Here is a 14009-nt window from a genome sequence, read left to right on the forward strand (position 1 = left end):
CCGTCTGGCACAGAAGAGACCTGGGGTTAGCCCAGTGAGGTCTACGTGGTAACACAAGGGGCAGGACAGAATGTTGGAGCCAAAACAAACAGTGCAGGGGGCCAATGCTACGACGTATAAGGTTAAGCCATCGCCTGTAACTCCAGCATCCCTTATGAGGGCTGGTTCAAGACCCGACTGCTCCACTGCCAATCCAGCTCCCTGCTGGTGTTCCTGGGACAGCAGCAACAGATAATCCAAGAGCTTGGGTCCTTGCATGCATGTTGCATGTGGGAGACCCAGAAGAAGCTCCCAGTTGCTAGCTCCAACCTGCAACAGTCCTGCTGAAACAGTCATTTTGGGAATGAGCCAGTCAATGGAAGACTTTCTCTCTCTCTCTCTGTAACTCTGCCTTTCAAATAAGCTTTTCTTTCTTTCTTTAAGAAACAGCATGTGAGCAGGTGTATGCGAGTGAGGCCAAGTTTTCAGAAGAAAGACTGGTCCTCAACCTTAGCCGCCAATCAGAGCCACATGCAGAAGCTTCAAACGCAGCGTCACTGAGAGTCAGCAATGTAAATTGGCTTGGAGCAGGGCCTGCAGAGCCCGGATAAGGACATAAGCAGCTGGCACCGAGAGCTCCAGGATCTAGGATGAGTAAAAACCATCCCAGAGGAGACAGACACAGCTGGGAATGAGGGCGGGGAGGACAGGCACAGCAGGCAGAAACCGCAGGTCCACACAGTCCTGCAGAAGGCCAGGAGCTGCGCAGGCCCAGCAGGGATAAGCCCAGGTTCAAGGGCCTCCAAGCCATAGAAGACGGGAGAGTGACAAGCCTTAACATACCCACTGGCAGGGGTAGGCGCTTTGCCTTCCGTCATCCCACAGGAAGAACAGAACAGCAAGAAAAGTGCACCAAAATCACTCTTCTAACAAACCCACCTGTGAGAATGGACCTGCTCCAAGATGCACCTGTAACTTGTTCAGGAGGGCAGGGCCACCTGACTTAGCTCCTAACTGGATCCACCACCCACACATGTTGCTCAGGAACTTCATCTCCAATGTGTGCTCTTGGGGGAGCCCATCCTAAACACAGCATCTGTAGGGCATGGGGGCGGGCACTGCCTGGGAAGGAATGATAGAACCAGCTTGGGTAACAGTGGTGCTTTATAGCTGGGTTCAGCTTTTGCAAGATGCACGTATAACCACATGCTAAAATTCATCAGGGGTACTCAAGATTTGTGCATTTTATTGGATACAAAATTAACCTTAACAGGAAAAAAGTGATAGACAAACACCAGCCTCTAGTTAGTAATATGTGTGCTAAAGAACTTGGGGGCAAACACTGATGTCTGTAATTAACTGTATCCAAACAATGGACAGACAGGCAGATGCAGGGATGGCTTGACAGTAATAGCTTAATGGGAGAATCAGAATTGTAGACAGGCCGTGCCGGTGCAAAGCCAGGAACTTCTACGGGATCTCCTATGAACGTGCGGGGCCCCAAGGCCTGAGCCATCTTTCACTGCTTTTCCAGATTGTAAGAAGCAAGGATCTGGTTTGGAAGTGAAGCAGCTGGGACTCAAACCAGTACACAAATAGGATGCCAACACTGCAGGCAAAGTGGCTTAACCTATGATGGCACGGCGCAGGCCCCCAATTCTAAAACATTTCAACTGGAATTAAGAGTTTACATTGTTGCAAAATTAAAAAAAAAATAAATCAATGCAGTTTTTTCTTAACATGCATTTCCATGAACTTTTAAAATAGCAGACAGATGAAATTGTAACTCCTTATGAAGAGTTGTGACATTATGGGAAAAATCAATGGGGGGGGGTGGAAAACCGGGGGAGGGGAATCCCAGACTATACAAAATTGTATGATAAATTTCAAAAATAAAAATAAAAAAGGTAGGGCAGGGCTTTGCATTTTTTTAAAAAGATTTACTTACAGGCCCGGCGCGGTGGCGCAAGTGGTTGAGGTCCTCACCTTGCACGCCCGGGATCCCATATGGGCGCCGGTTCTAATCCCAGCAGCCCTGCTTCCCTTCCAGCTCCCTGCCTGTGGCCTGGGAAAGCAGTCGAGGATGGCCCAAAGCTTTGGGAACCTGCACCCGCGTGGGAGACCCGGAAGAGGCTCCTGGCTTCGGATCGGCATAGTATCGGCCCGTTGCGCTCACTTGGGGAGTGAATCATCGGACAGAAGATCTTCCTCTCTGTCTCTCCTCTCTGTATATCCGCCTTTCCAATGAAAAAATAATAAAAATAAATCTTTAAAAAAAAAAAAAGATTTACTTACTTATTTACCTGAAAGGCAGTCACGGAGAGAGACAAAACAGGACACAGAGATTTTCCATTCACTGTTCACTCTCCAAATGGCTGCAGCAGCCTGTGCTGGGGCTCGCTGAAACAGGGAGTCATCTGAAACGGGGAATGCCATCTGATCTGTGTGGGTGGCCGAGGCCCAGGTTGTTTGGGCCGTCCTCTGCTGCTTTCCCAGGCCATGAGCGGAGCAGCTTGGACCTAGCCTTCCGAGGCAGGGTGTGAGCACTGCAAGAGGTGGCTTACACAGCTGCACCTCAACGCTGGCCCCAAGAAGTACTGCTACAATCATGCCCCCATCAGCTGCACCTCTGAGCACACACTTGCACAACCTCAGTATACTTCGTGTGGAAGCGGTTTCCATCCAAACTCACACCCACTGCTTCTATGAAACTTGCTGGGCCCAGAAAGTCCAGGAGTGCTGGGAGTTGGTGCTCCAGGTCAAGGGGCGGCAGAGCAGGTGGACAGCTACAGTCTCCTGTGTCCCTGGCAGACAACCCTGCACTTTGAGGAGGCTGTGCTGCACGGTGGCAACTACCCCACACACCTCAGCCGGCTCCTCCTCTCCTCCCACCTGTCCCCTATTCCTGTGCTCCTAACGGGCTTCCCAAACCACCTGCTCCTAGAGAAGCTTCCAGAGGAACCCACCTCAAGACAACTGGTACCAGGAAGGGCAGGTGTGACCCTGTAACTCATTTTCTCCATTTGCCTTTATTTGGAGCAGCTGGGGGCTAGGATGGGCAGATGGCCTATAAATGCCCTTCCAAGCTCCCTTAAGCTGGACCAAAAAGAACCCCCCCCGCCCGCCCCACGAGAAGAGGAGCTGTTAGCTCTCCCCTGGGCAGAGGCAGGGAGGCACTAATTATAGGCTGACTGGCTTTTGTCAATAGATCTAGGAGTTTGACTTGGGAGAACCACTCATTCCAAGCTTCTGTGGCAATGTTTAAAGGGACCACATGTCCCGCCAGAAAAGGCAGGCCCAGGATCTAACCGTGAGGGCACTCTAGGAAGCAAAATGTAAGGCTACAGAAGGGGCAGTTGGCACGATGTCTGCTCAAGACTGCCAGATCACCACTGTGCTAAAAGGCAATGCCCACGACGGCTGGCACGAGATTGAACGCAGGAGCCAGAAACTCGATCCCGGAGGGTGCCTGGGACCCTCAAGCCAGCACCTGCTGCCTCCCAGCAGGATGCTGACATCCAAGGGGAGGAGTGGGGACTCAAACCCAGGCACTGGGCCCCCAGAGAGGGACATAAATACACAAATGGTGTCAGAGAACCCCCCGATACTCCCCAGGAGGGCTCCGAGAAGTTCCTCTGCAGTGACACTACCCTGTCACCCCGGAGAAGCTAGCATGGTGTTCACCGTAAGCAAGGGATGAGAGTGGAGGCTTTCTAGTGTCACAGGGCTGGTGGGATCCATCAGAAGCAGGTGGACACCAGTCCCATGAGCAACAAGGCAGTCGGTAGTGACCTTGGAGCTGCTGTTAAGCCATAGCACTCTCTTGCGGGGAGGGGGCCGGGGAATGATTTTGAAAGGAAGCTGCCCGACGTATTTAACAAGGAGAAAAAAATATCAAGAATTCACAAGCACACACGCTGATGTCAGCCAATGCAAATGATTCACGATGCATTGTCCTGCCCCAAGCTTGGGGCCTCTTCTCAGACTTAACACCCACTGGACTCAGAGGAGGTTGGACGGAGGGAGCCCCTAGAGGAAGGGCCTGGTAATGCCACCCCAAGAACACGAGATGGTATTCCTGCTATCCTTCTCCATTGCAACTTGGGGTACCTGTGTCTGAAGGGGTTCTCTCGGGCCTTCCGAGGCTTGTTGGAGAGTTTGAGCAGACCTTGTTTGGTCCCAGGCACCTGTACACTACCTCTCTCCCCTAACACTTGTAGGAGGCAAGAGGATAAGGCAGCCTTAGTTCAAGCCCTCCTCGTCACAGTGCATCCGAAGAGCCACCGTGCCTACCCTGTGGTTGTTTATCTGGTCCTGTGTGCAAGCACAGGTGACCTGACCAGCAGCCAGCAGAACCTTCACCCTGAGGAGGAGCCACTGGGAAGCAAATGGAGGTTCTAGAACTGTCCAGTCCTCCTGGAATCACAGATCACAGTGCAACACCTTCCCCATTGCATCTCCACTCAAACTGTCCCTGCAATAAACAGCTAGATGGGGGTGGGCATTTGGCCTATCATTAAGACTCTGGTTGGGGGCCCAGCGTGGTAGCCTAGTGGATAAAGTCTTTGCCTTGTGTGTGCTGGGATCTCATATGGGCACCAGCTTGTATCCCAGCTGCTTCACTTCCCTTCCAGCTCCATGCTTGTGGCCTGGGAAAGCAATAAAGAATGGCCCAAAGCCTTGGGGTCCTGCACCTGTATGGGAGACCCAGAAGAAGTTCCTGTCTCCTGGCTTTGGATTGGCTCAGCTCTGGCCTTCACAGCTATTTGTGGATGGAAGATCAGAGAATGGAAGATCTGTCATTCTATAAACTGTCTTTCAAATAAAAATCTATAAACCTTTAAAAACCAGAGAGAAGTGTGCTTTCATTTCACACATGCAGGGGTGTAGTGGTCTTGGTGTGGTCTTGGTGCAAGAAATGTATGAAGTCACAGCTAACTCCCCAAAAGGAATCGCAAGGCAGCAAGGGGCACACCTTCTCAGGGCCTTCCCCACGTACATCACAAGGGAGTGAGACAGCAGGACAAAGCAGGGCACTCCCTGGCCACAGATTCACACGAGGATGATTTACCCACAGTGATTTATTTGGTCTGGATTACTTCCGTGGCAAACAAGCATTAGGAAAAAAATACTGAGCATGACACAGTACCGACATCATCAGGTAATTCAAGTTTCCCTACCCTAGAGACAGCACAAGATTTGCATTACTGCTACACAGTAAGTAGAGCTCCTTGAGGTCCCAGGTACCAGGCCACTTGATCTACAAAGATGCTGCCTGTAGAACTCTCACAGTGATTCCGGCAAGCACCTGCTCAAGGCCCTTCCCTCCCCAGCCCCAGCACCTGACACACCCCTTCACCTCACCTCGGAGACCCAAATGCCCAGGGTCGGCTTCATGTGAGCCCGTTGGCTCCAGGGGGCAAGATCTAATCCCCGTCACACCTGCAAACCCCTTAGAGTGCCTGGGATTCAGCCACACCTCTATTTCAGATCCAGGGTCCTGCTAAGGCACAGCCTGGGAGGCAGCGGAGATGGCATCAGGGTTGCCTACCCGTGTGGGAGATCCTAGCTGGATTCAGGGCTTGAGGCTGGCAGCCTGGCCAGCTGTGGCTGTGGCAGGGAGAAGATGGAGCAGTGAACCACAGGACAGAAGTAGTACATGCGTACTCTGTGCCTTTCAGAGAGAGTGAGCGCGAGGTTGAGGCAAGCAGAGCGAGCAGGGAGGGAACGGTGCCCCTGCACCACGGTGCCCCTTCATGAAGACTGGCTGGGATGAACAGAGCACCATTTCAGATGACTGCAGAACACACTGCCCATACGGGAGACTGCAAGCAAGCACGACCAGCAGGGCAGACAAGGGGGTGGCTGTGGGTGACCTGCCCTCACAGAAGTCACCTCACAGAGAATCTGAGGGCAGCATATTAAGGCCTTTCGTCTCTTCTCTCTCTCTTTTTTAAGACAAAGCAACTCTCATAAAAACTCCAGTGGACTTAGCTTTCCACACAGGGCAGATTGATCTCAAGTGCATCAGAAATACTGTCCTGACTGCATTCTAAGGGGGTGCAGTGTACACTGATTTCAGGTCAATAAACAGACACAAATCCCCAAACAAGAACCGAGCTACTGTGTCGAGTAACCTTGACACGACTATAAAGCTGTTGTGGGTCTCCAATATATGCAGAAGGCTCAGGGAAACAATTATAGGAGGTTATTAGGAACCAAAATCGTGGTGTAAAACAGAATCAAACAGAAAATTAAAGAAAGTAAAAATACTGGACCTGACTCAGTGGTCTAAGTGATTAAATCTCCTTGCATGAGCTGGGACCACGTATGGGCGCCGGGTCATGTCTCATCTGCCCCACTTCCCATCCAGCTCCCTGCTTGTGGCCTGGGAAAGCAGTCGAGGATGGCTCAAAGCTTTGCAACCCTGCATCCACATGGGAGACCCAGAAGAAGCTTCTGGCTTCTGATCCGTTCAGCCCCAGCCACTACGGCCGCTTGGGGAATGAATCAGCAGATAGAAGATATTCCTCTCTATCTCTCCTCTTTGGTGTATGTCTGACTTTCCAATTAAAATAAATTAATCTTTAAAAAAAAAGATGGGATGTGCTAAACTTGACTCTAGCTCTCACGTCTACAGAACACCAGCCCCAACGGCTCACAATATGAGAGGTGGCAAAACACACTAAACAAAACTGGAAATTTAAAACTTGGGAAATCCTAAAAGTATCCAGACTGCTTGAACAAATACATGACATTAGGAAAAAAAAAAAAAGAAGAAGAGTTGTCAAAAAGAAACAAGAAATATCACATACAACATATGCACTTAAAAAAATATGCGCTTTGCTTTTATAATCCAGCGTCAACAAAAGAAATAAAAAAGACTTCTGAGATTACTGAGATGCGCTGGAAAAACTGGGTGCCCACCTTCAGAAGAAGGAAGTTGACCCCTTTTCTTACACCATATGCCAGAAGTAGCACAAAGTTACAAAGTAACTCAAAGTGGACTAAAGACCAACACAAAACCCAAGGAAACATACAGGACCTTGTATGACAATGAATTTTGCAAGAATTTCTTAGAACACCAGAAGCAAAGATGACAAAAGCAAAAATAGACAAGTGGGGCGTGTCACACTTAAGATCTTTTATGCATCAAAGTACATGAGCAACAGAATAAAAAGCAATCTACAGAATTGCTTTAAAGTTCATAAATCAGATATAACGAATAAGAGGCTAGTGTTCAAAATATATAAAGAATCTCTACCCCTCAATGGAAAAATCAAATAATCTGGTTTTAAAGCGTGCAAGGAACTTAAGAAGGCATTTCTACAGAGATGGTATATTTAGATAGCCAATAAATACATGAAAAAAATGCTCAACCAAAGGAGACATACAAGAAATGCCAATCAAAACCATACTCATGAAGACAGCCACAATTAAAAAAAATACAAGTGTGGGCAAGGGTGTGGAGACACTGGAACACTTCTATCCTGCTGCTGGGACCGGGCCCTGGTGTAGCTGCTCAGGGAAACGGGACGGGAGCGGTTCTGCAAACAGCTAAAACCGCAACTACCACTGGACCCAGCCCACTGACTTCTGAGCGTCTCCAAAGGAACTGAAAAGCTCTGGATGGCAGATGCACATCCCCACCTTCCAACAGTGCTATTCACAGCAGCCAAGAGATGGAAGCAGCCCAGAAGCCCAGGAGTGAATGGCTCAACAAATGGTGACGGATCCAGGTACGCAAAACCAAGTCCAGCCTTAACCAGCAGAGAAACGCACTCACGCCCTGCTGGTGCACGAACCATAAGGACAGGAGGCTCGGTGAGACAAGCCAGTCACCTGAAGCAAAAGCTGTCTGATCCCAGTCCAAGGGGGTGTCCCAAGTGGTCGGACTCATAGAAACAGAGAATCTACAGGTGTTTGCCAGGAACTGAGAGGGGGAGAAGGGGAGCTATTGGCTGGGTACAGCTTCAGATGTGCAAGATGAAAGCTTTGGATTTCACAGCAGTGATATAGACAGACTGAACGGTGTTGCAATTCACATTTGAAAACATTAACATGCCAAACATGTGTTTTTCCTTTTTAAGCTGCAACAGACAGGCACAATTGAGATAATCAGGGGCAAAAATAAGACCTAAGCACACAGTGAATTGCATTTGAATCCAAAAAGAAAAAAAAAAGACAAAAGCATGAGGCAGAAACAAGTGAGACAGACTGGCAGAATAATCCCAGTTGCTGAGGCTGTGCGATGGGCATGTCAGGAATACTGCTCTCCCTGCACAGTGAACGCTTGCAAGTTTCTGTTCACCCAGAGCCTAAGACAAACTAAACAAAATGCAACCGAGTGGGTGGACAGGCGGATGAGCTGGAGGACAGCAGAGAGAATCTCTTGAGCTTTGACAAGAATAATTATCAAACCACCCAAACTCTGGCTGGTTTCTTGTAACCTGTGGCGTGTATAAGACTACAGAGCAGAAACGAAATGGAAAAGGATGGAGTTTTGACCAAATTCTCCAGTCATACACAAATAAAACAAGGAGGTTCGATGAGCTGAGAACACCAAACAGAACAAAGGGCCCCATGTCTGGACAGCAGTGGAGAGCTGTCTGCTGGGAAAATGTCCATCAAGGCAGGTTGTACGAGCAGGATTCCCTCCCACTGCCAAAGGACAAGCAGCCCAGCAACGAATTCAAGCTGGACAAAGGGACCGTGAGAGCCCAAGACAATGGCGTCAAGAGGAAGGGACCAAGATGCAAGCCACAAAAAGGGCTCGAGGAGAGCCAACTGCATCCACCTCGGGGTACTGAGGAAGACTCAGACTCAAGAAACTGCTGCAGAAAGGTGGAAGTGAAACGGCACCAACTCACTGAAGAGGAACTAACCACCGCCCGAAACAACAGGCCGGGTGATGCAGAAGTGACAAAGCTTGGAAGGGCAGCCTCCCTAGCGGGCGGCTGCAGGTAGAGCAGGGCCTGGAGAAAGGAGCCCAAGGCCGCCCACCGGGGTGGGGCTCTTCAGCCCCCTGCCCCTTCAATCCTGCAAAATGTGTTAAGAGAAAGGCTCTCAACCCCATTCCTCGCCCTGAAATTCTACAGGAGGGGGAACAATGAGAAAGCTCCCAAGATCTGAACTCAAAGACACTCCCCAGATACCGCACTGCACACACCAGGCTGCCTGGAACAAGAGGTGGTGGTCCACAGGTTCAGAAGGCCAATGTCAGCTCTTCCAGGCCTGGGTTACCGACACAGGCAGAGCGAGGCCACTCTCAGGAGCAGCTGCTGGCGTGCTAATGTGGCTGCCCCTGCAGCAGGAACGAGGGTTGCCCACAAGGTCCTTTCACGAGCCCCAGTGTGACATAAGCAAGGCTTCCTGTGGGCCTCAGCACCACGTCTTAGGAAGCTGCAATACTGATTCCCACCTTAAGGCTAATGGCGTATCACGGGCAAGGGCTGGGATAACAAGGCTCAGCTCCCTTCACACTAGGCTCCTTGAGGTCAGCAGGTGGCCAAGCACCAACGGGAAGGACAACCCCACCTTGCACAGCTGGCCCTGCGCAGGAAGCTTGCAAAGTTCCACCTTGGGCACAGATCACTGCCAGTCTCCACGGCTGGACAGTCAACCTCTGCTTCCAACAGAAAGCCAGACCTCAACCTGAGAAGGGGTGGGAGACGGGTGCTCCAGTTTCCTGACCCTTCTTCAAACATGCCGGATGTCCTGCACTCCAGGTTCTGCTCTGAGCACCTGTGTGCAAACAGAATCAGCCTCAACTGCATGTGAATCCCTGGCTCACCTGTAATCCATCCAGTTACTTAGTCAACAGGCTGTGGGAAGACCTCACGGGGAGCAGACAGACTGACCTCTGGCTCCCAAACCTCCTACGTCCCTCCTCAGATCACCTGTGCCCTTCCTCGCCTGGCCTCAGCTTCCTCACCAAAAAGCAGTGAAAAGCAGCTAATTATCCAACTCAAGCAGTGTTGCACAAAAAGGCAGCGGGGTGGCCAAAGCTCTCTGGGGCCCCCCCGAAGCCCCCTAGGCTGTATCTTCACTGGCATCCCATTCCGAGAGGCAAAGACCTGATCAAAGGGTTGCAGCAGCCTGAACCTGCTAGGCCACCTCACCCCCAATCGCTGAGTCAGGTGTATGTCCGCATGGCTGGCTGCAGAGCTGGCTGGGAGGGGCTGGAGGGATCAGACAGATGAACCACTGGGAAGAAGGGTAGGTAGACAGCCAGGGCTGGGGTGCCAAGGCAGGACCAGCTCAGGGAGTCTGCCGTAAGATGAACTCTGTGATCTCTGCTCGGCTGCCCAACCTCATGGGTATCCCATAGTGACCTGTTCCCGGGCTGACATAGACAAAGGTATCTGGGGTCACTTGGTACAGACCTACAAAGAACGGGTTAAGGAGATAGGCCAGCACATTCAAGGGGAAGATCTGCCCAGCGTGTGTGTGCCCAGACAGGATCAGGTTAATATCTGGCCGCTCCTGGAGGGCCCTCTTGGCTGCCAGGGGCTGGTGAGCCAGTAAGATAGTGGTGTGGTCCGGGCTGCAGCCTTCCAGGGCCTTGTGCAGATCCATGCCGTGGTCGGAATAGTGCAGGATATCTGCTTCGATATCATCCACGCCAGCCAGGCAAATCCAGTCTTGTCCTGCTCCACGCTCCCCAGCAGGGTAGGTTCCGATGGCTGAGATCTTCACATGTTCATTATGCAGGGGCCTTACGTGCAGGGCTCCCAGCACAGCAAACCAGTTGCTGACGTCCAGTGTGTAGTAATCGTGGTTGCCCGTGACGAAGTAGGTGCCGAGGCGGGAACGGAGCTGGCCCAGGGGAGCCACTGCCGACCGCAGGGACGAGGCTTCCGAGTCGGACAGGTCACCCACGATCACCGTGACGTCGGGCTGCAGTGTGTTCACCATGCGCACAAACATCTCCATCTTGGTCCTGCCCACTGTGGGGCCCAGGTGGATGTCCGAAAGAAGCACCACCTTGAGATTGTTCATGGAGGCAGGCAGCGAAGGCATGGGCACCTCCACGGTTCTCACAGCCGGCGGCTGGGCAGCGTTTAGAAGCCCGACTACGCTGAGCACAGCAGTGAACGTCACGGTCAGCACGGGCCTGAGTGCCAGCCTCCTCATCTTGTCTGGGCTGCTCTGGACCCGGCCGCAGTGCCAGGCCAGGAGCTGGTAGGCCTGCTCCACGCCGCTGAAGATGACAAGGAAGAACAGCATGAAGACGTACGCGCCCAGGCAGGAGTAGGCAGCCAGGGACAAAGGATGTGGCTCCTCAGCCACCAGGAACAACATGGTGAAGAAGCTGGAATGAGTCAGGCCCAGGAATGCCATGACAGTCAGCTTCCAAAGCTGGAAACAGGTGGAGCCGGCGCCCGGGAATGAGCCGAGACTGCTCACTAAGCTACGCCAGATGTACAGAGAGCCAACGAGCAGCAATGAGTTAGCAAACAGGACAAGCTGCAGGCGGAAGAGCATCCGCCAGGCCTTGAGCTCCAGGTTGTGTGCCAGAAAGGCGCGGGAGACGACCATGGATAGGAAGACAATGACAGCAGCCAAGCCCACCTTGGTGCCCAGCGACACCTGCCTGAAGATCATCATTGTCCCGCTAGGTGGGCTTAGAAAGGACAGTGGCCGTGGACAGGCTTCCGGGTCAGCTCCGCCTGCAACCAGGAACCGTCGTCAGCTTTGTGGGATGGTCGGCAGAGTTTCTGTTCCCCATTCAAAAACCGGGAAGCCACCTGCACCGCCCCACCCACACGGCAGTCAATAGCTACACTTTGTTAAGATACAACCCCACAGGGATATGGTGTGATAGGCAGCTGTCATTTCTTTCCTTACAGCTTTTCTGTCTGCTTTAAGTCTTTCCAGAAGAACCATGAACTTCTCTTAGGAGAAAAAGTTAGCTAAACCAGCAGTTCTCAAAGACTGCGCCACAGAGGCCCTTAAAGAGGGGCCACCTCCTCAAACTTATTATTATGATCATAATAAGCCCTCGATGCCTTTTCATCCTCACCCTCCCATGAACGTAAAATGGAATGTTCCAGAGGTTATGGGACATGTGATATGACAACAGACTGGAAGCAAAGTCCCTTTGAAAGCCCAACCATCTCCCACAAGGACAGACACGAAAGAGGTTTGCAACAAAGGAAAAAATGCCCAACACTTCACCCTAAAATTGCAGAAGTACTGTTATTAATTTTTTTTTACAAAAAGCTAGTATTCACACATATTGTTTCCTCCACCACCACTCTTTATTTTTTAAATTTGCTCCTGATTTCTAGGGCAAACAACTGCTGTGCTAAGTAAGTGGAAACAACAAAATCAAGGCACGCGGGCCCTCACAGACACCTGACCCAGGAGCTCCAGGGTGATGCCACTCTATCTGGGTGGGCCTCAGGTACAGCAAGCCGCTGCACACCACTAGGTATGCCCAACACCCAGAGAGCTGCCCAGCCCACCTGCTCTTCCTCCTCCTCTACACCCTCTGTCTCTACCAGGCATTCGCCCCGTAAGACACTGGCTCAGATCTGTCCCTCTCAACTGTTCCCCAGTTCCACCTTCCCCAGTGATTCTGGCAGGTGGCTCTGCCTTGGCCTCCTCCATGGCTCCTGGTCAAGTAAACTTTACCCTAAAAACAAAACAAAAGCTGGGTGGCAAAGCAGCAGTAGATATGCAAGCTGACATGACTTTTCTACTTTTCAAGAAGCTGTTGTTCTCAATTCATCTTGAGTTTTGGACAGGCCCTGAGCGTGTGCCCCAGGAGAAAGCCCCCCCCCCTTTTTTTTTAACCCAAGGGTGCAATTCAGAGGTCCCGTGTGGGCTCAAATTCCACCTCTGGGCTCACCTGAACATATGGGAGTGGTGGGAGGGGATGCCAAAGGCGGCTTGCTCAAGACTGGTCACAGGGGCACAGCGAAGCCTGACCACTACCACCAGCTTCCTCTCCTTCCCCAAGCGAGACACCAAGCTCCCCGGCAGGGGACTCCACGAGCGTGGCGACGCGGACCAACACCAGCAACCTCCTGCAACCCGGCCTCTGCCACCCCTATAAAGGAAAAGCACCTCGCCCAGGCAAGAAGAAGCTGACGCCGGAGAGCAGGTGGAGGGGAGTTTGCACGCGCGCGCGGAGAGATGGAGGCGGGATTCGCTAACAGAGCTCCCTTCCAAAACAATCAGGCGACGTTCCCGCCGCGGGGGCCTCTCCAACCCCATTTCTTGTTCTTTTTTTCAGGAGCTCTGCGTGGACAGCGAACTGGACAGGAACAGGACACACACAACCCCACTCCCATCCACTCATAAGAAGTCGCACGAGTCCTTGCCCGAAAACCCAGCCAGGACAAATTCAGGCGCACGTCTTCCGCCTCACACAGCGACGCCCAAAGGGGGCGGCCTGAGCGAGAAGCACCGGCGCCAGAGCGTCCAGGAAGGACGCACCTCGCGCCCCGCACCGACAGGAGGGCCAGCCCGGTGACGTCCGACCCAGAGGGTCTCGGGCTGCCCACCCGCGGGACAGCGGCCCCCGCCGCCAGACCCCGCGTGGGCCTGTCCCCCAGCAGGCCGTGCCCCAGGCCGCTCAGCCCGTGCACGGAACCTCCCCCACGGACTTACGCCCAGGGCTTGCGGGGAGCGCAGCAGCAGCAGCGGCGCCAGCAGCAGGCAGAGGATGCGCACCGGGACCCCCAGCATGACCGCCCTCCGGTCTCCCGGGTGCGCACTGGGCGCTCTGGCCGGCTGCGCCACCGCACTGGACTGGAGAACCCGGTGCCCAGGCCCGCCCCTCTCTCGCCGGCTCCGCCTCTGGTTCCGCCCCGGGACACCGCGGGGCCCTTAGGGGCCGCGTGACTTGAGGCTAGGCTTGTGTGGCTGTGGCTGGGAGGAGCAGCGGTTTGAGGACGCGCCCCCCGAAGGCTGGCCTCCGGCTGAAGCTCAGCTTGCTCCTCCGACATCCCGAAGCTAAACCCAGGGGCACCCTAAGCGTGCGTGGGCGCAGCCGCGCTGCCGCTTCCGAAAACCTCCAA

General features: G+C 52.8%; 2 protein-coding genes across 2 annotated transcripts in view; both read right to left on the reverse strand.

Annotated features, from left to right (window-relative positions):
- GLB1 (galactosidase beta 1) overlaps window positions 1-13747 on the reverse strand; it is an 81033-nt gene extending 67286 nt beyond the window's left edge. Inside the window, exon 1 of the mRNA XM_040964130.1 lies at window positions 13600-13747. Coding sequence (XP_040820064.1) covers window positions 13600-13677 — 78 coding nt within the window. The 5' untranslated portion in view covers window positions 13678-13747. The remainder of the gene's footprint in view (window positions 1-13599) is intronic.
- On the reverse strand, window positions 8433-11598 carry TMPPE (transmembrane protein with metallophosphoesterase domain). Its single transcript, XM_040964157.1, has one exon. It carries the CDS (start codon window positions 11587-11589, stop codon window positions 10240-10242), a length of 1350 nt encoding a protein of 449 aa, XP_040820091.1. The 5' UTR covers window positions 11590-11598; the 3' UTR covers window positions 8433-10239.
- Window positions 13748-14009: the final 262 nt, after the last annotated feature.

This window comes from Ochotona curzoniae, unplaced genomic scaffold (genome assembly GCF_017591425.1).
Source record: "Ochotona curzoniae isolate NIBS_2020 unplaced genomic scaffold, NIBS_Ocur_1.0 contig_1302, whole genome shotgun sequence".
In the NCBI taxonomy this organism is placed as follows: Eukaryota; Metazoa; Chordata; class Mammalia; order Lagomorpha; family Ochotonidae; genus Ochotona; species Ochotona curzoniae.